This window comes from Strix aluco, chromosome 26 (genome assembly GCF_031877795.1).
Source record: "Strix aluco isolate bStrAlu1 chromosome 26, bStrAlu1.hap1, whole genome shotgun sequence".
Lineage (NCBI taxonomy): Eukaryota > Metazoa > Chordata > Aves > Strigiformes > Strigidae > Strix > Strix aluco.
The window spans coordinates 4,002,516-4,025,425 of record NC_133956.1 but is presented as its reverse complement, the minus strand read 5'-3'; the positions used below and the strand labels follow the sequence as shown (position 1 = coordinate 4,025,425).

General features: G+C 46.8%; 1 protein-coding gene across 1 annotated transcript in view; it reads right to left on the bottom strand.

Annotated features, from left to right (window-relative positions):
* Positions 1 to 4,024: 4,024 nt before the first annotated feature.
* Positions 4,025 to 22,910, bottom strand: part of MAN1C1 (mannosidase alpha class 1C member 1) — a 68,568-nt gene continuing 49,682 nt past the window's right edge. The window contains exons 6-13 of the mRNA XM_074807363.1: positions 22,428 to 22,522; positions 17,918 to 18,041; positions 15,349 to 15,442; positions 11,690 to 11,805; positions 11,295 to 11,514; positions 9,020 to 9,192; positions 8,082 to 8,197; positions 4,025 to 7,420 (exon numbers count right to left, since the gene is read on the bottom strand). Of these exons, the coding sequence (XP_074663464.1) occupies positions 7,303 to 7,420; positions 8,082 to 8,197; positions 9,020 to 9,192; positions 11,295 to 11,514; positions 11,690 to 11,805; positions 15,349 to 15,442; positions 17,918 to 18,041; positions 22,428 to 22,522 (1,056 nt within the window). The 3' untranslated portion in view covers positions 4,025 to 7,302. The remainder of the gene's footprint in view (positions 7,421 to 8,081; positions 8,198 to 9,019; positions 9,193 to 11,294; positions 11,515 to 11,689; positions 11,806 to 15,348; positions 15,443 to 17,917; positions 18,042 to 22,427; positions 22,523 to 22,910) is intronic.

The following is a 22,910-nucleotide window of genomic DNA, read 5'->3' as shown; positions in this document are numbered from 1 at the left end:
GTTCATGAAACTCTGCCACTGCTCTTTGCTCTCCACCTCCCCGTCCATCAAAGAACCAGTGCTTGGGCCATGGGGAGGAGATGGGAGGAACGGAATTAACAGAGCATTGAAATAATGACTGGGCGCAGAGACAGGTGTGAATGAGTTAAGCACTCAAGCACTTTAAGCAGATGTGCTTTAAAACTTCCCGGACTCATTAGGTTGGGCAGTGAGGTGTGGAGAGCTGTTGCTTACCTCAAATAACCTAGCAAGTACCTTTAGAGCACAAAATGTAACAGGAGGAGATAGCTTTGAAACAGGATAAATGTACTTGGGCGTCTGGGAAACAAGCGAGAGCAAGAGGCGATATGAGATGACAAAGCCTGCAGACACCGAGATGGACAAGGAGACCTGACAGGGTGGCTGGCGGAGCCAAAATGATACCATTTAGATGAGAAGCAGAGGGGCTCATTTTACATCTGAACCATTTCCAGTGTCATCAGCGACCATATAAAGATGACAAATGGATGAATTATTTGATAGGAAAAAGAATGAAAGACAAAAGGTGAAATAATTCAGGGCATCTGCTGGGAACTAATCCTCCTCAAAAGAACAAACCCAACAACTCCTGGCTCTACACTGCTGGTTCCTGAGATTACAGATTACAGCACTCAGAAAGAATTTTAAATATCCAGACATCTGCTGCATGGCCCACCCAGGCACACCTGTACCAAAGGAAATCCTTGTGATAGAGAATGAACAAGGAAGATTTCCACACAGAAAATCCACCCAGCAGGAAAACTATTCCAGATTTCCCCTTTGCCAGCAGGGAGAGAGTCCAGCTGAGAATAAGAAAAATCGCGAGAAATTGGTAGCAGGGATGAAAACCTTGGAGCGCCTTTCTTTGCAGTAGAGGGATGGGTTTTCCATATGTTGGAGTACACGCAGTAACTCCACATTCCAGGGCGGCACATTGTGAGAGCAGAGAAACCCTGTCCTTGTTTAAATTGATGGCCCCATTCCCATAGCCTGAAACCCTGGCCTGTTTTGAAGTCAAAGCGATCACGGTGTAATAGGAGGAGGCATTAAAATCTGAGTCTGTGCACAAATGGAGAAAGCACCTGGAAAAAGAAACCTCCCTGAGGAAGCAAGTCCCGACCAGACTAAGGCCCAAAAAACATTAATCCTCTGGAAAACAGTAAGGAACAAGGAGTATCCAAGTCCGGTTTCGCATGGGGCATTTCAAAGGGGACAAGAAAAACAGAGGTGTGTTTGCTGCAGAAGGGGCTTGCGTCCTGCTCCGGGGACGTGCTGTGACAAAGCTTCACAGCCATGGAAAACATACAGCTCATCCTGGAAAAGGAATGGCCAGCAAAGGCTGCGGGGTGAAATGAAGTTCGATTGAGACATTTCAAAGTAGAACATTTAGTCGAGGAGCAAGAGCCGATGCCTACCCAATTCCCATGGGCTCGCTTTCCTAACTCCCCCTTGGCCTTTCCCATTCAGCAGGAAGCAATCCAGTCTGGGGGGGTCACTTCCAGTTCTGACACTCGCCAGCTCTCACTAAACAAAAGCCTTTACCATGCAGGGGTGTTTTTTTGAAAGGATTCCTAATTACAGCACGGTACCTGTTTGAGGCTCCACAGGGAACGAAGCCAAAGACCCAAACGTGATCAGAAGTAACTGCTGAAACTTTGACACTGGCAGCACTGGGAGCCAGCGCTCAATGCATCACATCTGAAACAATCAGATAAATAGATCAGATCAAAATGTATGTGGAAAAATACTACGACTGCCAGGCTTTTGAATTCAATAACCAATTCTGCTGAAAGCCTTCCAAGGGAATTTAATAACGCCGTAAAAATGAAGTGTGGGTTACAAAAAGATGCATTTGTTTTCGGGATAGTTTTGTCTTATCTCTTTGTATGGCCAGGCAACAACAGCCGGCCTGTTCTACAAGCAATAGTTATTAGTTTTCATCTCTACCACTAATGCAACTTTCTTTTATCAGAACTTCATTTACAGGAAATTCCTTCTGACATAAAATAGGGCCACATGTTCTGACGGTGAAAATTAACATGATAATCACGGCTTCTGAATGTGAATGTAAGAGAGGAGATGGGAAATAACTTAGGCTGATCATATTTCCTGGTAAGGTGACTCAAAAGTAGAAAAAACCCACCATAAATCAACAACAGAATTCCCACTGGTGTCCCACATGCCTGAGACTGAAAGGCAGGAAAGCAGCCCAAAGACACACATCTTCCCAGATCCTTTCCATTAGACATTTAAACCCAAACCTCTGGTTCAACATAACACCCCGTTTATGTATCTTATCAAAGTCTGAAAACAAAGGGGTTCCCATGTGGAACAACAGAAGTCCTGCCACCCCCACCTAGCAGGAAGTATACGCGGGGGGGGGGGAGCAAGACCAGAGAGGTGAAATCCCAGAGCCTGCTTCCGCACGCAGGGCTCCCAGAGTCGAGGGCTCTGCCTGAGCAAGAGCATCCAGCCAAGGCCCGAGGTGTGCAGAGGAGCAAGAAAGAGCAGGAGCATTTCAAGACACCAGCGGGGCAAACATTTCTGTTACCTGCATCGCCGTAGGACAGAAAAATCCCAGCGGTGGATCTGGGCCAGGCCTTGGAACAAAGCTGATCCTTGGAATAAATCTTTACTCCTGCTAAAGACATGCATGCTTAACTTGATGCCTGTGATTAATCCACTGGCCTCAGGGATTTAAATCTGTGAGCACAGGCAGAAGTATCTGCAGAATGGTGGTCTGTGAGAGCGGAAATTTTCAGGCATGGCTGTTTGAAACAAAAAGCTTTCGTTGTGACTGGTGCTGAGCTCCGTACGAGTGTCTTGGTAAGCAAACTTACCAATAAGCTTTACAGCGTCAGGCATGCTGGGCACCTAAAAACCCTCCCTATTTGTGATGCAGCCACTGAACTGCAGGAAGGCAGCAGCTCTGCTCTGGAAGTGTATGTGACTACAAACACCGTTCGTGCTCACTTGTGTAGAAGAGAAAACAAGAGCAGAGTTTTAATGTAATACCAAGGATTTATTTCTAAAGGAAACTAGAACCATACTATTTATTTGGGGGGTTTAAATTTTGCCAGGCAAAGTGTTCTGACTTACTCCAAGAGTAGGACATTTTTATTTATGGAATTCCCTTAATCCATTATAAAAATCCTCTAAGCTAAACCAGCTTCCTGGTATCCAAATCTCTCGGATAACATAACTCACTCCCAAGATGTTTATTTACCAATAACTATTCCTCTAGGCAAAGCTCACCAGCCAGTACCTTCATCCCTGGGATAATGCTAAGTCCCCATCTGACAACCTTATTTCTCTTGGGGAATTACACAGGCATGAATTTAGAAACACAGTTTTTGTTTTCACAACTTGCTCTAAGGAACTTTATCTTCCCAAGCTGCTGAGTGAACCAATTATCAAGAGAATGTCACAAGAATGAACAAAAATGTTCCATCGCCAAGGGCCACGCAGCTTTGCAGTGACCAGAGGAAAGGCGGTGGGAGAAAGGATGCTGATCCCAGATCCAGCCCTTGTCCCAAGAACTGTTCCGCAGGTACTCAGGACTCCAGGGTCAGAAGGGGAGCGGTGTGTGAACACCCCTGCACAGTCGTCCTGCTTAGCCTCGCAGAGGACATGCAGGCTAAACTGCCAGTTCAGTGGCTGGGTGCAGGGAAGAATCTGCCTTCAATTTTCTCCTTTTTTTTTCTTCTGTTACTTCCTTCCAGAAACAATGTATACGGAAGAGCAAACTTGGCTGGGGATTATTTATTTTCTGCTACAAAAATACGGCATTTAATAGAACTCCTGCTAACCCCTATCAGATGGTAAACAAGCAATTTAAGAGAGCTGGTGCAGATGGGAATTGCTGTCCATGCACTGGCTAGATTACTCTGGGAATCAACATCTATTGTGAAATATTCTTCAAATCAACCAGTATTGTCACCTAGTTATTCCGAGCATGATGCAGGTCTTTGACAGAGGGCTTTAAAGAGGATCAACCCAAACATGCTTTTTATTTTACAAGACTTTTATTCTGTTTCACAGATTTGACTATTACAGCAGTGAAATTATTACAAGTGACTCATAACATTTAGTTCCAAATAAAAGTAGAAAAACACAAAAACGATAAAGGAAAGTTAAATGAGATGTGATGTGTGGTAAATGTGTTTTAAGAGCACAGAAAAAGTATATAAAAATACATTAGGATCAAGAATTTTGCAGACAGGTTTTGATTTAGTTACAATTTTGACACCACAGAATCACAGACTGGTTGAGCCTGGCAGGGACCTCTGGGTCTGTCTGGTCCAACCCCTCTGCTCAAGCAGGTGCCACCCAGAGCCAGTTGCCCAGGACTGTGTCCAGGTGGCTTCTGAATATCTCCAAGGATGGAGACTCCACCGCCTCCCTGGGTAACCTCTGCCAGTGCTCGGTCACCCTCAGAGTAAAAAAGTGTTTCCTGATGTTCAGAGGGACCCTCCTGTGTGTCAGTTTGTGCCCACTGCCTCTGGTCCTGGCACTGGGCACCACTGGAGAGAGCCTGGCTCTGTCCTCTTTGCACCCTCCCTTCAGGTGTTTATATACATTAATGAGATTCCCCTGAGCCTCTCGTCTCCAGGCTAAACAGTCCCAGCTCTCAGTCTTTCCTCATGGGAGAGATGTTCCAGTCCCTCAATGATCTTCGTGGCCCTTTGTTAGACTCTCTCCAGTATGTCTGTGTGTCTCTTGTACTGGGGAGCCCAGAACTGGACACAGCACTCCAGGTATGGCCTCACCAGTGCCGAGTAGAGGGGAAGGATCCCGTCCCTCGTCTAGTGCAGCCCAGGGCACCATCCACCTTCTCTGCAGCCTCATGGTCAATCTGGTGTCCACAGGCCCCCCAGGTCCTTTTCTGCCAAGCTGCTTTCAGCCAGGTGCCCCCCGGCAGATATTGGTGTACGGGCTCGTTCCTTCCCAGGTGAGGACTCTGCACTTCTGCTTATTGAACTTCATTAGGTTTTTATCAGCCCGCTTCTCCAGCCTGTCGAGGTCCCTCTGGATGGCAGCACGACCCTCTGGTGTATCAGTCACCCCTCCTCGTTTTGTGTCATCGGCAAACTTGCCGAGGGTGCGCTCTGCCCCATCATCCAGATCATTAACGAAGATGTTAAACAGGACTGGATCCAGTATGGACCCCTGGGATACTCTGCTAGTTACTGGCCTCTAACTAGACTTCGCGCCCCTGATCACCACCTCTACACCCAACCGTTCAGCCAGTTTTCAACCCACCTCACTGGCTGCTCATCCACCCCATACATCAACATCTCCTTTGACAGTGCCAAAGGTCTTCCTGAAGTCCAGGCAGACAGTATCTGCTGCTCTCCCTGCATCTACCAGGCCAGTCATTTCATCACAGAAGTTTATCAAGTTGGTCAAGCGTGACTTCCCCTTGGTGAAGCCATGCTGGCTACTCCTGAAGAATTTTTTGTTGTTTGTGTGCCTGGAAATGGTTTCCAGGATTAGCTGCTCTGTCACCTCCCAGGGATTGAGGTGAGGCTGACAAGCCCTGGGTCCTTCTTCTTGCCCTTCTTGAAGATAGGAGTGGCATTTGCTTTACTCCATTCTTCAGGCACTTCTCCCAGTCACTGTGATCGATCAAAGATTACTGCGAGTGGCCTTGCAACGACATCTGCCACCTCCCTCAGCACTCGTGGGTGCATCCCGTCAAGGCCCATGGACTTATGTATGTCCAGTTTGCTTAACTCTTCCCTGACCTGATCCCTTCCCCCCTGTCTATGGAACCTGGGATTTCTGAAGGCCAGTCTTGCTAGTAAAAACAGAGACAAAGGTGACATTTGGTATTTCGACCTTTTCCATGTTCTGTGTCTTGTTAAGCAGTGGGCCCACATTTTCCCAGTCTTCCTTTTGTCACCTATGTTCTTATAGAAGCCCTTCTTGTTGTCTTTGATATTCCTGGCTGAATTCAATTCCATTTGGGCTTTAGCTTTCCTAACATCAGCCCTGGATGCTCCAACAATGTTTCTCTAGTCCTCTCAGGTTACCCATCCTTGCCTCCACCCTCTGTATGCTTCCTTTTTGTGTCTGAGTTCAGCTAGGAGTTCTCTGTTCATCCACACAGGCCTCCTGGCATTTTTGCCTGACTTCCTGCTCATTGGAATGGAACTCTTTTGAGCCTGGAGGACACGATTCTTGAATATTAACTGGCTTTCTCAGGCCCCTCTTCCCTCCAGGGTTTTATCCCACAGGACTCTTCCAAGCAGAACTTTGAAAAGGCCAAAGTCTGCTCTCCTGACGCTCAGGTTGTGAGCTTGCTTTTCACCCTCCTTCCTGCCCTCAGGATCCTAAACTCCATCATCTCGTGGTCACTACAGCCAATGCTGCCTTGGTTCTTCACATCCCCACTGAGCCCCTGCTTGCTGCTGAGCATGAGGTCCAGCAGAGCACCTCTCCTTGTTGGCTCCTCTGCCACTTGGTGGAGGAATTTATCATCAATCCACTCAAAAAACCTCCTGGATTGCTTATGTGCTGCTGTGCTGTCTCTCCAGCTGATAGCAGGGTGGTTGAAGTCCCCCATGAGGACCAGGGCCTGCAAATTCAAACCTGAGGCTGCTCCTATCTACCTGCAGAAGGCCCGATCCTCTTGTTCTTCCTGGTCAGGTGGCCTATAGCAGACACCCACTATAATGTCACCTTTATCTGTCCTCTCTTTAATCCTAACCCATCCCATAAGCTCTCAGTCAGCTCCTCATCCACCCCCATGCACTCCAGCTGCTCTCTCACACAAAGGGCAATTCCCCTTCCTCGTTCTCCTATCCTGTCCTCCTAAAGAGCCTAGAAAGCCTACCACCTAGAAAGCACAGGCTATTGAAAACTTAATTAGAAAGGTGATAAATCCAAGAGTATATAAAAGGCAAAAACGAAACAGAAAAACGAAAGGAGGATGTGTGTGTGTGTGTGTGTGTGTGAAGTCTATTTTATGGCAAACTTCCAGTCCTTTGGCCACTATAAAGCAAAGTCAGTGGATTTCATATAAATTCTCTGTATAAAGGAATGTCTATGAACTGTGTACAATATGGCCCAGAATAAACATCTCATTATCAGGCTAATAGAGCTCCTCACAGAGGAAAAGAAGGTGCTTACGTCATGGTTTCATCTTCCCAATATAATACTGTCCGGAATTGGACTAGTGCCCCAAAATACCATTTTAGGAACAATGCGAATTCCTTTAATGGAAAGGAAATGCAGTAACCCGCCGACGCTGCAGAAACAGGGTGCTGGGCAATGGCCTCACTACTGCACACTTGCTTTAAAGTTCGTGTGGTTGACTGGCAGGGGGTGAGCCTCTGTGTTGAACACCCAGTCGTCCAGGGACAGCACGTCATCTTCACAGAACAGAAGATAGAGGTACCTGGAGCCACAAGGCAAGGGTGGGCGGGAAGAAGATGGACACAGAGGGAGATTTAAAGGCAATTCAAGTGGGACTCCAAGCACGCACAAGCAAGCGCTGTCCACAGGACTGTGATGGGGGCTGCCATGGGCCTCAGCTGCCAGGGTTTATGGTGATACATTTCCTGACTCCCTGCCTGAAAACTGCGAGCCCTGGAGCAAAGGTGGCAAAAGGGGATGGACATCTGTGCTCAGCCACCCCACAAACATCAGCTCACGCTAGCAGCAAAGGCAGATCTGCACCAAGGGGCAGCACATTCAGGCCATGGCCATGGCTCCTCTGTATGCAGGACATTAACCTGGCAGGGGAGACAGCTGTCTCTGAAACCATCAGAGCTAATTCAAGGGAGCTCAACAGTCAGAGCCTCCCACTTAGAGCAGCTCTAAATCACAGGAAGAGTCCTTTAAATCCAGCACATGAGCAGAAACCACGAGAGTGCCAATGACAGCAGTGGTTCTACAGGAGGAAACTACCAAAGCTTTGCAGCACCCATAGCCTCGCCCAGTTTTCCCCGCAGAGGATAAGATTTCCCCCTTATTATTAGAGACTTATTAAGCAGGCAAGAGTGTTGATGCTGCAGGAATTACGCTAATCTGAAAGGCCTCTGTGATACTAGACTTACTTCAGAGTCTCCGCGAGGAAAAAACTCTGTTGCATGTTGTCATGGGTTGGGGTTGTGGTGTAAACATCTCGGATGCCAGAAAAACCAGCTTCTACTCTACAATGTTTTTCCAGGGCCTGAGAAAGGAAAAGAAATCTCAGTAACACACAATAGCATGGAGTAACTCATTAATCATCATCAGCTGCATTACAAGTCAGCTTTACAAATCAAATTCCAGGTTTATAGTAGCCTCTGTCTCTCACTGAAGAGCGTGGTGATTACTCCAGACTCTGGGAATAAAGCTAGTTCTAATGAAATAGCGAGAGAAACATAAACCACCTAAGTGAGTTGATTGATTGACCTTGACGTTACACACATAGCAAAAACGGATCTCAAGTGGCAACTCCAGGCATTTGCGAAGCCTCTTTTCCAGGGCAGTTGACAAATGACAGTTCTGCCATGAAAACGCAGCCCCTGCTAGGATGTGGGGCAGCAGCCAACGGGCTCTTGTGTGAGCTAGAAAGAGGTGAGGGACATTCTGGCTGGGAGGTCTTTGTGGGAAGCAGACAAGATAAAGGGCAAAGGCAGGTTTGCTGATTTTTCCCTGGTCAGCTACGAACCAGTGGTTCTGAGCAGTCCAGATATTTCAAATAGAAGGTTGACTCCTTTCTGCAGAGGGCTGTTACATTAATAGCAGGTTTCGCTGTCAGCAGTGCTCCCTTCCATAAACCTCTGCTGTTTTGACTGACTGACTGATTTCAGCGTAGCCCAAAAGGGAGAAGAAAATATTCACAGTGATCAAGATGCCACACTAAATTGAGCTATTTTGTGTATTCCTGACCCACTGCTAATGTGTGTCTAACCTTATTTAAATAATTTCTGCTCTTTTTATTGACTGAATATATTTGTAAGAATCCAACAACCTGTAGGAGTTATTACTGCGAATTTTCCAACCATACCTTCACAACCTCCCAGCCCCACTGCCTGTACTTGGGATCGTGCGTCAGCCGCCACATGTACATGTAGCTTTCTACCACTTCTGGACGTAGGATGTAGTAGCGCTCGCTGAGTCTGGTTGCCATGGCTTCAGTTCCAGCATCAAAGCGAAAGGCTTCGGGGCCAAGTTTGGTATCTAGACAAAATCACACGCATGCAATGATCAGTTTGAGAAGAAAGCAGGTAAACAGACTGTCCAGGGGCTTTTCTGCTGCTCAGGCTGTCAACATTTAACTACGGTTTGTGTGAGGTCAGAGGAGCAGATCAGTCATGCTTGTGTATCAGATCAACCTCACAGCTGATGTCAGAACAGGGGCAACTCCCCAGAGTGCAGGTGCTGTGGAACTGCCACTCTGGGTGTTGCTCATTCTGGGGTATGACTTGGGGACTAGCTGGGTGAGGAGAAAGCGTTTCTGAGGGTGGATACAACAGACAAAACACTGACTTGGACCAGATTTGAGCATGCAGAGGCATAAATCTCCCCCATGGCTGAGCACTTTTGCTGCTATTTGCTCCTAGGAATTGCACTGCCCCTGACCCTGCGCGCAGAGTTCATCACTGAAGACAAGCTCAGAACCCAGAGGAGAAAGAACAGAGAGGTACATCCTGTCGTAAAGGCTTGAAGAGAAAACACATTCAAAGGAAAATCTAGCCATGCAGCTGGCCCTGCCATCACAGAGATGTTGATACACCGCTCCCAGGCAGGGGGTTTATTTCACAATTATGTGCCCCAGACTGAGCCCTTTCGCCTGCACTGTGGCACGGAGGCTGTAGTAAGTGGGACTTGGGACCTGCAATCACTTCTGCCTTTCCTTCTGCTCCACTAGCAGCCTCTTTGAAAAGAAGACATCAGGATGATGTCTTAATCAATTTCACTGGTGTTTTATAAATAAAACATTAAGAGTACCTTGTCTTTGTGAGTGTCCCTTTCATGGACATCTCACTCAGATCCCTACTTTCAACACCAAACCTCTCCCTATTCGAAAACAGGGAAACTGAGCCTAGAGGTTGCTCATTTTCATGCCACAAGGCTTCTCTTGCTGCACCCATGTGTCTACCACAAGGCTGCATTTCAGGGAGTCATTTTATTTCTCTAAATATTTTGCACACCTTCCCCTGGGCCCTCCTGTCTGTGTGGGGATCTAACAGTGTTTGCTGGCTGGACTATTTGCTGAGAGCCAGGGTGACATGCACAGACATTCTCTGCAAAACAATGAGCTTGCTGAAACGACAGCACCGTAACCAGTGTGGGCAGGCTTGCTACTGTCCTTTCTAGGCTGATGGATATTGCTGAAGGTGAAAATTGGCTCCAGGCACTCACAACCAGAGGGTTATTAGTTCGGGTGGCTTGTTTTAGCTCCGTAAGTGCTGGGGGGAAAAAAAGAGTTATTTGCAAACATCATTTCAGGTTAGCTTGAAGTTTATTGGGCAAACGTGCTGAACACCGGCTGCCAATATGGTCTTGCTGATGTGGTGATGGTGTGAAACAATCTTTGGGAACAGTTAGTGCAGACAGACCTGGGCTTGACAAGGTCCTGGAAAACAGACTGCTGCTTCGCTGCCTGCAGAGTCAGAAGAGCTGCAGTTGCCTACAGAGAAAGGAGCAGTGTCCAAAGCGAGCTCATCCTGCAGAAAGCCCTACAGGCAGAGAACTAACCCGGTCTCGTTCATCACCACTCACTGCTCTCCCAAAGCACTGACTGATAAGCACACTGCATGGTGAAACAAATTTTAGTGGACTTGTGAAATAGGAAGAGAGTGGGAGAGGCTGAGCAACTTCGTTTTTTTGGTTCCTACTAGCAGCTGCAGGTCTCCAACACTGTCCTGTTGGGCTTCTCAGCTGCTCTGCTCCATATAGTGGGACACCCTGCAATGAATCTGTTAATCAACCCTTCTGGCCTGCAAAGGGATGTGGAAGGACAGACTCAAACTATAGTCTTGTTGGGAGAAGGCTAGTTGTATGACTGGGAGGCAGGATGAGGATTCAGGTCTGGGTTCATTTCCCAGCTCTGCCACAGGAGCTCACACCTGCCTGTCCCTCTGCTCCAGCTGTCCGCTACATGAAACTGCTTTCTCCTCTAGATATCCCAGAAAAGACAAGTGAAAATCATACACAGGGATGCAGATGCTGCTGAAGCACCAAATATCCTACTGCAAACCTCTGCCACACAAAAGCTGAGTCTCCTAAGGCTGTAGGTGATCCTGTACTAACATTTCCTAGGCAGCCCCCAGGTTTACCTGAGCGTGCATAAGACTCGTGACATGTGTTTGTTATTTCTGCAGCAAGATCCATGTAATGTTGCTTCCTCTCTTCTCCAGCATGTTCAGCTCCAAGTGCTATCATGCCCCCAGAGAAGCAAGCCAAGTGGCCCATTTTGTGATCCAAGATGCCACCCCTCCATTCAGCAATGTACGTCAATCCTCCAGCAGACTTTTTGACCAAATGCTTTTCTATTGCCTAAAGGGATGAAAATCAGGATTTCAGGATGCTTAGTGGACAGCAAGTACAACTTACTTCTTAGTGGACAGGAGTGAATACCAAGGAAACCCAAGGATCTAAGACATTTTTGCCTGAAACATTTTGATGAACAATGTTCCCCACAAAAAATACAGAGCAGCAAGCTGCTCCTTACCTCTAGTGCATCGTCGTACATCTTTTTAGCTTCAGAGTCTTTTTTGTCTGACATCAGCCAAGATTTGATGAGATACTCATAAAAGCTGTCCCCAAGCCCCCCAATGGAGACGTGGTCTGTAGTGGGAAAGCCAGAAAAGAACTTCAGGTTCATGATATACAATGAGCAGTTGCTTTACAAAGAGCAAACAACCATGTCCTATTTAATGCCCTTGTTCTCTCCTTCCTCTTTCCAGTTTCCTGGGGAGAGCTTGCAGCATTTCTTTTTCAAAAAGAAAGGTGGAAAGTGCAATCAGAAGAAAAATGTTCTGTCATTTCACAAAGCATTAGTATCCCTTACCAAAACTATTCAGAGGTCTTATTTTGCAACAGTTATTTATACTGCAACTTGAAGATGCTTCCTGTTTATGAAGCAATCATCATAAATCCCAGCCTCGTAAACCAAGAGCAATGGCAGGTATTGATAGACCTCTACATATATGAAGCCACTGGGTGCTGCCTCCCTGCCTCAGGAAAGGGAGAACACATGTTGGATCCCACAGAGCTCCCGGCCAGGGGCTGCTGTAGGGACCTCTCCATTGTGCCATTTGTATTCCTGGCTCATGGTGGGACCCTGGGCCCTGGGGAAGGGTGGGGTTGTTGGCGTATTAAAATGATAAAGTCAGGTACAAGGATGTGCACTGAATATTTTCTTCTGCAGAAATCGGATTTTCAAGGCTATCTGTTCAGAGTACACTATGCTATGACCTTACTGGAGAGAAGGATGCTAAGGAATTGCAGAGTGAAATGGGCATGACAGCTGCAGGTTTCTGCCTGGGGGGAACCGCTGGATGGATTTATATCTTTAAATTGTACCACAGGGGGAAAAGCAGCATTCATTCTTTCAAGCAGCCAAGTACTCCCCTTTTTAGAAGAGCAAGACAAATTACCCACCATGGACTGAACCATCCCTGTTAATTAACAGTGTCCACCTCTGTGTCTGCAAGCATCCTCATTTTAAATGTAAGCAGATGCAGCAGGGTTTTTGGAGTTAGCTGTTCAGATTTTTATTTTCCCTTTCACTGTACATATCTAAAGTCCTGAGGCTTATTCTAAATGCTAAATCCTACCGCCAGAAGAGATCAACAGCCATGCATTTTCCTGACCTGAAGAGCAAATATCCCTGATACAGTGTGTCCAATGATCCATGGAATAATCCATAGCAAAACAATGAGATTAGACGCATGAATTTGGAAAAAAAAGAGGACAGACTATTTGCAAACACCGGCTGCACAGCCTGTCTTTAAAGAGAAGCTCTGTGATCCTAAGTGTGTCATTCATAAAATCACCAAAGCAGGAGCTCTGGTACATAATTGCTTTCCATATGGCATCAGCTTTGCCAGCATTTGCCTCCTAGGCACTTTGCATAAACAAACCTCTTATTTCAGCAGGGGACCGTGCTTTAATTTTCTAAAGGTAACAACTGCACTCAGAAGAGGTACAGCACTGCCTCTTCATTTAGAAGATCTGCTCATTCAGACAGGTCAAAGATACACCTTTTAAGAAAATCACAGCAATTCCAAGAAAAACAGCTTCCCACAAAGAGCTTTAATGACAAGAGAGAAAATGAGAGCCTGGCACCTACAGGGAACATCTCTGTGGCAGGCTGCAGCTGCCTCCCTACTTTGGTCCTAATCTATTTCTCACCAGCAGTATTGGAGATGCAGAAGAGGCTGATCAGCCTTTTCCCTCACTGGAATACGGATTCAGACCACAAGGTCGTATTATGAGCAACTGCCACAAACAGCCTGTGCCATGAGCTGCCCTCGTGACGTGAAAGTCTAGGAGAGAGGTTATCTCTAGTCTTTTTGCATAAATCAGCCCATCCCAGAACAAGTAAAAAGCTACTTTTAACAAGCTCCAAGAACCAGCAACAGGCCCCTCTATCTGTCAGCAAGGGGTGGGAGCAGGTCAGTACAATGAAGTTAAATTTGCGGACATAAATAGAATTAAATTAGTAGCAGAAGAGATGAATACTGAGTTTCAAGCTGACTATTTTAACCATCTGAATTAAGAGCACAGCTCTTCAGTTTCCCAAAGACTCTGTAATGATCAATTATCGCAACAGACAGGCACTTCTTCTCCTCTCAGCACCAATGAATAGGCAGAACTAATGCTCATGTCTGGTAAAATGTGCAGTATGGGTGTCACTTGGGAATAACCTAAAGAAAATGGCATCTCAGGGGTGCGGTAGGGGATGGGAGAGTAGCTTTTCAAGTGGAACATACTGCAACAACTCTGCAGAGACAAATGTGGAGAGGAAGCTGAACTGCTTACAAAGGGATGGGATAACTCAGAAGATCAATTAATGGGACAAACACAGAAGCCTATTTTCTTTCCTTGTGGCACCAAAGGGCAGCTCTGGTTTCATGGGACAACTGCAACCATCCCAGATGCTTTGTTGGGACACCTTTCAAACCAAGGCCTGCCAATGACCATCAGAGGTGCTGATACGGCAGTGAAAGGTCAGGGATTGCTCACAGCTAGAGCGCTCTCACTGTCTCGGATGATGGCAGCCATGCAACTGCCTGTCTGTTATGATCAGAGCTATTAACACAGTAGTTAGAAAGGTCTGGAGCCATCTAGCAGAGCAAATGAGACATGGGGACACAGGGTAATGCAATGACTCACAGAAAACTGCTTAGACAATTTAAAAGTAATCCACTGACAGGTTAAAAACAGCTTATGCAAAAAGAGACTTTACTTTCCTTTGACAGAAGAACATGAAATCCAGCAACTCTCCCTTGCCAAAACAAGCAAATCCCTAAGAGTGGAAAGTTAAGGTCAGAGATCTGGGGCACAGCAGCAGAAGTAGCCTCTCACGTTCCTACCAGAGGGCAAGTTTCTGCCCTTTGGGGGCGCAGAAAGAGGGGTACGGTCTCTTCTCCGGGTAAGGAAGGGGCGGGAAAGTAAATAATCTTTCCTTGGGTACACTGCTTCTAATATTTCCTTGCTCTTTTCAAGCCCTTTCCTGGTTATTGCTCCTCTTCCATATCAAAGCAGTATCTATTCCCATGTCTGCAGTGCTGGCCAGTGCTGGGCTCCCAGCGAGAGAAAAGGACACAAACTTGTCTCACCCTTCTTGCACAAAATTGTACTACCCAGAGGCACCGTGGTAACAGGTACATGAATGCACACAAGAACACATCCCTATATCCTAGGGGGATCTGTAAGACCTCTGCCTCTCCAGCTGGTTCCTTCCTTGATGCAGCAGACTCAGGAGGTAAATCCTACAGCACTTCTGCTCACACACAGCCTTCCTGTCCAACTCCCAAGTAGGTCTGTGGGCTATGTGATGACTGCAGGATGAGGTCTTAAAGAGATGTGCTGATTTCTAATATCTGTGTGATGAACCATGTACCATTATCCTCCTCCGTGCAAGAGAGGCCCTAATTCTCTCCGGAGGTGAGACACTCAGCTGGAAACAGGGCTGATGGAATAAGTGTACATTACTATATTGCATTTTACAAACTGGGTTGCATTATCTAATCACATGTATAACAGGCTGCACGACAAGACATTTCCTTGGCTTGCTGCTCTGACAGTTGCTATTGCTTCCTGAAGAATAATGGAAAGACTGAAATGCTCCAGGCAGGACTCTGAATGCAGAGTGATACCTACGCTGCACCCAGTTCCCTGTCACTGGGCTGAGAAAGTTGGGATAAAGGCCCTGCGGCTTCTCAACTCTGTTCAGGACTTTCCGGATGTTCACCACCTAGGAAAGATGAGAGACAAGAAGTATGTTACTTCTCTGCTGAAAAAGCCGACTGCTTTGCCTGCTGCTGAGAACTGTGTAATTCATCAGTGCTGATCCCTGGCTGAACAAGTCCAGCAGCCGGTAAGCTGTGAATCACCATGCAGGCAGAACCCAGTGACACGGCTCTCGGTGAGAGGCTTGTGATGGAGAAGCTTTCGGGCTGGACTTCTCAGCACAATTTTATCCAGCTCTGTGGGATTTTAGAAATGATTCTAAAAACCCTGCAAGGCCCCAGTTCAGCAAGCAGTGGAAGCAGTTCACTAACAGTGGTCCAGAAGCAAACCCGAGGATTTGGGATCTGGGTGGAAATGTATGAGATGCAGAGTGTGATTTTTTCCATGATCCAAAGAGAAAGGAGTGGCAGGGATAAGTGACTCACACAGTACTTAAATTCACCATGTGGTCACTTAACATGATGAATTGGGGCCTTTAATTTCAACAACAGACAGCTCCTTTAATACGCTAGAACAGCCGTACTTATTCTCTAAAACCTCCCTTGGTTTCACCCCCATTAAATCCAATAGGTCTTTCCCATAAGGGACAAAGTTAAATGGTATGCAGCATAAATATTCTATTATAACCTACAGAGCAGCTAACACACTCTAAACCTTTTATAAAATTAGACAATTTGTACGCCAAAAGCTGGCTACAGACTTAAGTCGGTGCTTCCAAGTAAGTCGTCAGGCTGCATAATATTTACTGAAGTTTAGTAGCATGGCATATTAATGACATGTTTGAATAAAAGACACAGATGGACTTTATTCTTGCTAAAATCACACAAGTCTCAAGCTGCAAGTTAATGAGTTGATCTGTTTCTCTGAAGTAATTTCCCACAGGATGGGCTGTTTGAGCCCACATCATCCTACATTTTTTCTCTCAGAGGGTGTTAGGATGAATGTGGTACATTTTCTGTGGCACACCCCAGGCATGCTCAGCTCAGGAGAGTCCATTAGAAAGGTTCTGCCCTTATCCCTCTATGGGCTTAAAGGCAAAGAGGAAAATGTGTTAGGCTGGGGACAGAGGCTTGACCCTGGCTCAGAATGCCACAGTTTGAACCTGGAATATGGATGCAATTCTAGTTTTTAACAGTGCATCTTCTTGCCTTTGTGTTTTCAGTGCTCAGCTCTCCCCCCCCGGCTTCATTTCCCTCGCACACGTTTTGTTTCCGTACCACTGTTCCCTTTACTGGTCTTTTCTCAGCTCCCCCCTTCCTCTGAGCAATTTGTCATTATCATTGTCCTCAGGAATTTTTAGCTTGTCTCCTTTATTTCAAATCACCAGTCTTTCTTTACCTTCCCTACAGAGTTTCCTGGGCTTCTAGTTTTCCTTCAGCCTCTGCTTTTCTCTCCTGCTCACCCCTCTGTGACATTCCTCTGCTCACCCCACCCTTCCCTTACTGCTTTCCCTACACTCCATCCTATTCTCCGTTTTGCTCTCCTAGCTTCTTCTTTCTCTTTCCTGTCTCTTCTTCAAATTCTCTTATTGTTTCACAACTGACAGACCTGCACTGGAAATATCCTGGAAAAGTACCATTTTGAGCTTTTTACTGGCAATCCTAGAACCACTGTCTGTTTTCACCCCACCGTGGGACTCTGGACAGGCCCCATTTCCTTTAGGCTCATGGGGGCAGTTTGGATTCTAACTGGAACAATTTGTCTCCATCAAAGCTGGTTCCTCAGGGATGTGCAGCGAAAGCTAATGACTTGCTGGTATCCAACAGCATATTTATTAAGTTGCTCTCACATGCACTATAAGATCACTTGTGGAAAAAAAAGCTCAAGGTAATGTATAATATTAATAGATTTTCAGTTACTAGTTACACAAAAGGAATCCAATATGTCAACTGTCAGATCTGTCCTACACAAGAAACCTCAGCAGAAATCTTCCTGGCTGGAGCATAACATTTAATGCCTGTTTAGAGTAAAAAGGTCTGCAAGTACAAGGCACTACTATTAGGATATCAGAATTAACAATTATCTTTGCAGTCTGCATCCAACAGATGGTTTAATTTTGGCTGTGTCTTTGTCTGAGCAAGTTTTTGCTACAACTTCACATGACTGAGACATTGGGAGAAACATCCCCATCTCCCCGGTGGCTGCAAGTGAGGGAGAGGCAGGTGAAGGGGCTACAGCAAATGGACAAAGAAAACACGGGGGTAGCTGCTTTCCAAGGGCTGTTGGTGCGATGGGATCTCCATCAGGAGCTTGCTGTGGCCTTTTCAGTGAGCTGGTGCGTAGCAGGCTCTGAGGCCCGCAAGACACAGGTTTCTGAACCCCGTGTCCCACTCTGGAAGGTTTCTCTGGCGAGTTGTACTGGTACTGGGGAGAAGGAACACACTGCTGCCATGTTGTCTGCTGCCCGCAGTGCTGCTCTGCTCCAGCACTGACCCCAGGAGAGACCAGTTCACTAAAGACCAGGCTGGGAAGTACTTGCCTTTTCTGCAAACACCGGGTTGCCAGAGAGCTCTGAGAGGTGCAGGAATTCCAAGTGCAAGGTACCAAATTCTGCTAAGATGCTGCTTCCAGCAGATGCCCAACCCCAACTCCAACTCATGCCACTGCAAGGAGAGAAAAGGAAGCCTTCACTGCCAGGAAAACACAGCCAAAGCCTGAGGTCCCCCACCGCCCCAGTGCAGATCCTGCCTTTGCTACGTGCATGCACTGCACACCAGGTCCCAGCAGGGGCCATGTAAAGGACATACATAGATTTTTAGGGTCTCACAGGAGCAGTTCTAGTGGGATGGAGCAATAGTTTTACACAGGATTGTTTAGGATAGGGCAAACACACAGACTGCACATGCTGGGAAGCTGCAGTTTTTGTGCGAGAGTATTCCCTCCCAAACTCAAAGCAAACCTTGGAAGAACACTGACAACCTGCCCTACACAAGACACTTTGAGATAAAATGTGTCTGTAAGCAGCCTGGGCTGAACTCTCGCATCTCAAATGTCCCACAAGTCCAACAAGCCTGCTATTTTATGGAGAATGCAGACTGTCCCTAAGCACCTTGCTTCAGCAAGATCTCACACTCTTTATATATATATATTTGACATTGACATTCCCAGTGTACGTTTGCTTGCAAGGGGATACAGCGACATCAACACTCGGCGAAAGATGCCATTGGACAAACCTGACTGTAATGAAAAGCCATGGGGAGTCTTAACATCTGCAGAGGACAAAGCTCACTCTGAAAGCACCCCACTGGTGCTCATCTCATGTGCTCTGCAAGAACAGGAGAGCCAGCATAAAGCTACAAGAGGTGGGAAACACTGTCTGAAGCAGCCAGTTATATAAAGTGCCTCTGTTCCTACTTTTGATGTACTGGGATCCCTTCTCAGTTTTCTGTTTGTCTCCCCTCACCCTGTCAAATCCATGCAAAGAGAGAAATCAGCACTGAAGCAAAGCAAGGAGTCCACTGTGGCGATGAGGAGGGCATCACTTCTCCCTTCAGTCTGAAGGAAAACAAACCAAAGGACGTGGGAGGGCTCTTCCAAGCACTAACAGCCTCACCCTTGGATTTGCTTTTCAATTCGACCACTTTCTTCTCGCATCCCACTGCTACAGATTACAGCTCCGCGCCCCTCTGAAATCTACACAGACATGTAAATGCCCAATATCCTTAAGCCTTGGTCCCAAAACAGCCTCTGCAGGTGCTGGCCCAGGGAAGCTTGGCTGAGCCATCTCAGAAGCGACGTGCCTTGGATTTTCAGGTCGCTACGAGCGCTGTTTGCGGTTGATACTGATGAGGAAACAGGTTTCCAGGGATTGGGGGGGGCGGTAACACTAGATGGCGCCTGAAAGCCTGGCTATTAGAAGGAAAGGGTTTCGGTTGTTTACAGGAGGCTAAAACTAATGATCTTTCTGAGAGGGGAAAAAAAAAAGTTTCCCCTCCATGTGATATACGGAAAACCATTTCAGGTCCAGAGCTGTTTGTTTCGCCTCCAGACAAAAAGAGCCATTAGATAAGCAATATGTTCATGCCGTTTCAAATTGCTCAGTCACTGCCAAACGTCAGCCTTCCCTGCAAACTGTCAGGAGGTTGTATCACCAGCTTTTCATTTGAAAACACTGTATGCAGCTAAAATGGGTACCCCAAGAACATGGAATGTTTATGGCAGAGATCTCCCTGTGCAGGCAGAAAGGTCCTCCAGTGTGACCAGCTTAACCTTGGCATTACTACTGCATTGGACGTGTCTGCTGAACCTGGCAGCAGCCGGCCCTGGGATGGGTGTGCTAAACCATCCCATGGTGTGCTCATATCTATAAAGACTCAATTACTTTTTTTTTTATTTACTGCACCGAAGGGACGTTGTAACAAATACGATCTCACAAACAGAAACTGCTTTCTGAGCAAGTTCAAATGAGGAGTGTTTGGAAGCAGCCAAATGGGGCCGTGTTTGTTGTGACAGCGGTTATGTGGGGTCACAGCAGCTGACACAACCCTTCCCTGGGAGCTTCCGTCCCAAACACGCAGCCAGGCACTGCCTGCAAGGACCGTGCTGCTGGGAACACAAGCCCTGGGTTAGAAATCACAGTAAAACTCAAGGAGAGGTGGTCTGGAGGAAACAGAGTACGTCTGCAATGCGTCCCTGGGTTAAAGGGCAGCCTGAAATGACCCCCCTGCAGGAAAACATTTTTTCAGCATTACAGACTGGACAAACTGGGTGTTCACAGCTGCCCTGTTTTGTAACATTTCAGAGGAAACGACTGTTTAAAGGACCTTGGTCCTCAAGACAAAAGAAAATGCCCAGAGCTCTCTTCATCCCCCAGATAAGTGGGTCTTCCTTAAACACTGTCCAGAGCAAGCATGGACTGAAAATGGTTGTATCATCTCCCTCCTTCATGGAAATCCAAAGCAGCAAACCAGTGCCAAGTCAAGAGAGAGAGTGGGAGAGGATGATGAGGAAAAATCTGGAGGTACAGAAGGTTTAGAGGAGATGTGAAGGAAAGCAGGGGCCAGGGACCCGAACAGGAGGCATCGGGAGAGAAATCACAGTGCGACACACAGGCAGAGAGCACAGAGCAGCAGCTTGAGAAGACAATGTACTCTAGGACCTGGCAGACAATGTGGCAGTTGGACCAGCAGGATGGAAAACAAGCCTGTGTGCGATATGATACAGTGCCTGTGTGAAAACAGAAGGCCACAGGGAAGCACATCAGCGGAGAGGGGACACGAGAGGAAAAGCTGGTATGAGGTGATAGGAAGAGATAAAGCCAGTTGGCTATGGGAAGAGCTGGGGGGGTGGGTGTCTTTGTGCTTGGGTCCTCAGAAATGTATACACAGAATTGACTTAATGGCAGCTTCTCTTTGTTTCAAATTTTTCAATGTCATTCTTAACCCACCCCCCAAGCTACCCCCAACAAAAGCCTATACATGCTGCAAGACTCCTCCTTTTGAGATGATGAGGTCTCTCTGGAATTAGCACATCCTTGCAAAAGTAAAACTGGAGACAGAATTCCTTCTTGCAAAACTCTTCCAGGCTTTGGTTGGGCCCTGACATGTGGGTCAGCATGCTCTCACAGCACCACCTCCCTTTCCTCTGCTTCCACTTCCACACGCTATCTCACGTGGAAGAACTCCCTTCCCGTTGGGTTTTACAGCCTTTGGCTGTTCATTATGCTCCTGCAGCACTCAGACTACAGATTTAGCTTGCTTCATCCTTGTTCCTAAATCAATTGATACTCCGAGTCCTCACAGCAGTTTCACAGCCCTGAAGCCAGAGCTCAAGCCAGTACTACGGGTTCTGGATTGTGGGCTCAGTGTTATTTTGATTTTCTTTGCTCTTAGTCAAGGTCATCAGCAAAACATTTTGGGAATGTCTAGGCAGACACAGTCTGTTTCAATTGCCTTCACAAAGGGCAGGGGAGGGTTTGGCATTTCTGTGAAAGGTTAGTCTATGCCGCGTCTTTATCCGCCACAGAGGAAGCAGAATGTCTCTTCTATAAAAAGAGACAATTAAAGTCGTGGTGGTGGCTCAAATTTTCACCGGGATCACGGGCAAATAAGACAACTGAAGGGTGACAGAGATATTTGAGCAATGGATCCGTGTGAGCCAAACATTCAAAAATCGTGCACTTCACAGAGACACAAGCCAAACTGGAGATTTGGGCTAAGAGATGGAAATTATTTTCATGGCTGCTGCTCTGAGTTTTGCAGGAGGTGAGGATGAAAGGCTTTTGTTAACCCACATTTCCTGCTGTTTCAGCCAGCATGCAGCTTTTACCCTGGGGGATTTGGTTGTAGGCATCAAAATGAGACAGTGAGCCCTTACTGGCAGGGAACACTGTCTACAGCAAGAATCAGAGACCGGGAGTCCAGCCTCCAGGTTTGCCTCTGTTTGCTGAGAGACCTTCAGGAAGGTATTTAACCCAGCTGCCTCAAAGCTGCCCTCCAGCATGAGAACACCACCTACCTGACATGAAATGTTGTGGCTCTAAGCGAAGGATACACACCTGGCTGAGTACTGCCAGCAGGGAGGAAACTAGAGGATCTGTATACTCCCCCGTTTCGAGCAGCAAAACTCAGCCAGTCCCATCCAGTTCCTTTCCCAATTTTTCCAAACACAGAGCCTGGATAAATTCACATGCATCTAGTGGGCACACTGCAAAAATACAGAGAGCACTGCATGCTACGTGCAGACTACAAATAACCTTTCAAAGAAAATGAGAGTGAGGAAAATGCTATTGCAGCAGGGAGCCCTGCCAAGAGGTAGAGGAAGAAACTGCGGATAGCCCAAAATTAATAAAACACAGCTGGGTTCAACTTGAGTCACCTGCAATCTCTGCCAAGGCACCTCTTGGTTTTGAGTTGGCAAAACAAATGACCTCGAAGAATCTGCACTAGAGGGGGGCACCTCTGAGGAACTGCTGCCGTTCCTGCTTGAATCCTGGTCTTTTACAAACACTCAGTAATAAAATGACATGCTTGTAAGAATGTGTGTCTTGCCTGCCCAGATTTATGACGCCACGTGGGATACCAGTGGGGGTGTTAAAAGCTGGTAAAAGTTTCTCTCCAAGTTCCAGAGCTTTACTCTTGAACACCTGTTAAAAGAAGAAGAGAGAATAAATATTTGATGGACTGCTTGTGAATACTAGTCACACTGGATTCTTTCAAATCCACCTTTTTCAAACACACCCTTATAAAAAGCTAAAACTGCTGCACTGTAAGAATCGACCGTTTCAGGTATGCTGCTGCCCTAGTTCCACTACACGATAGATCTGAACCAAAAGTCACGCTGAACTCTGGTATCTACCTGAATGTCCTCTAAAAACCTACAGGGCACCAGCCCCAAGTCCCCTGCCAAACCCTCAGCCTGGATGAGAGCAGCCAGAGCTGCAGAGCTCAGAACACCCCGAATACCTCAGCGGCAAATTTCCATGATCTGAACTGATCCAAAGAGTACTCTTTGGGGAAAAATTCCTCCCTTTC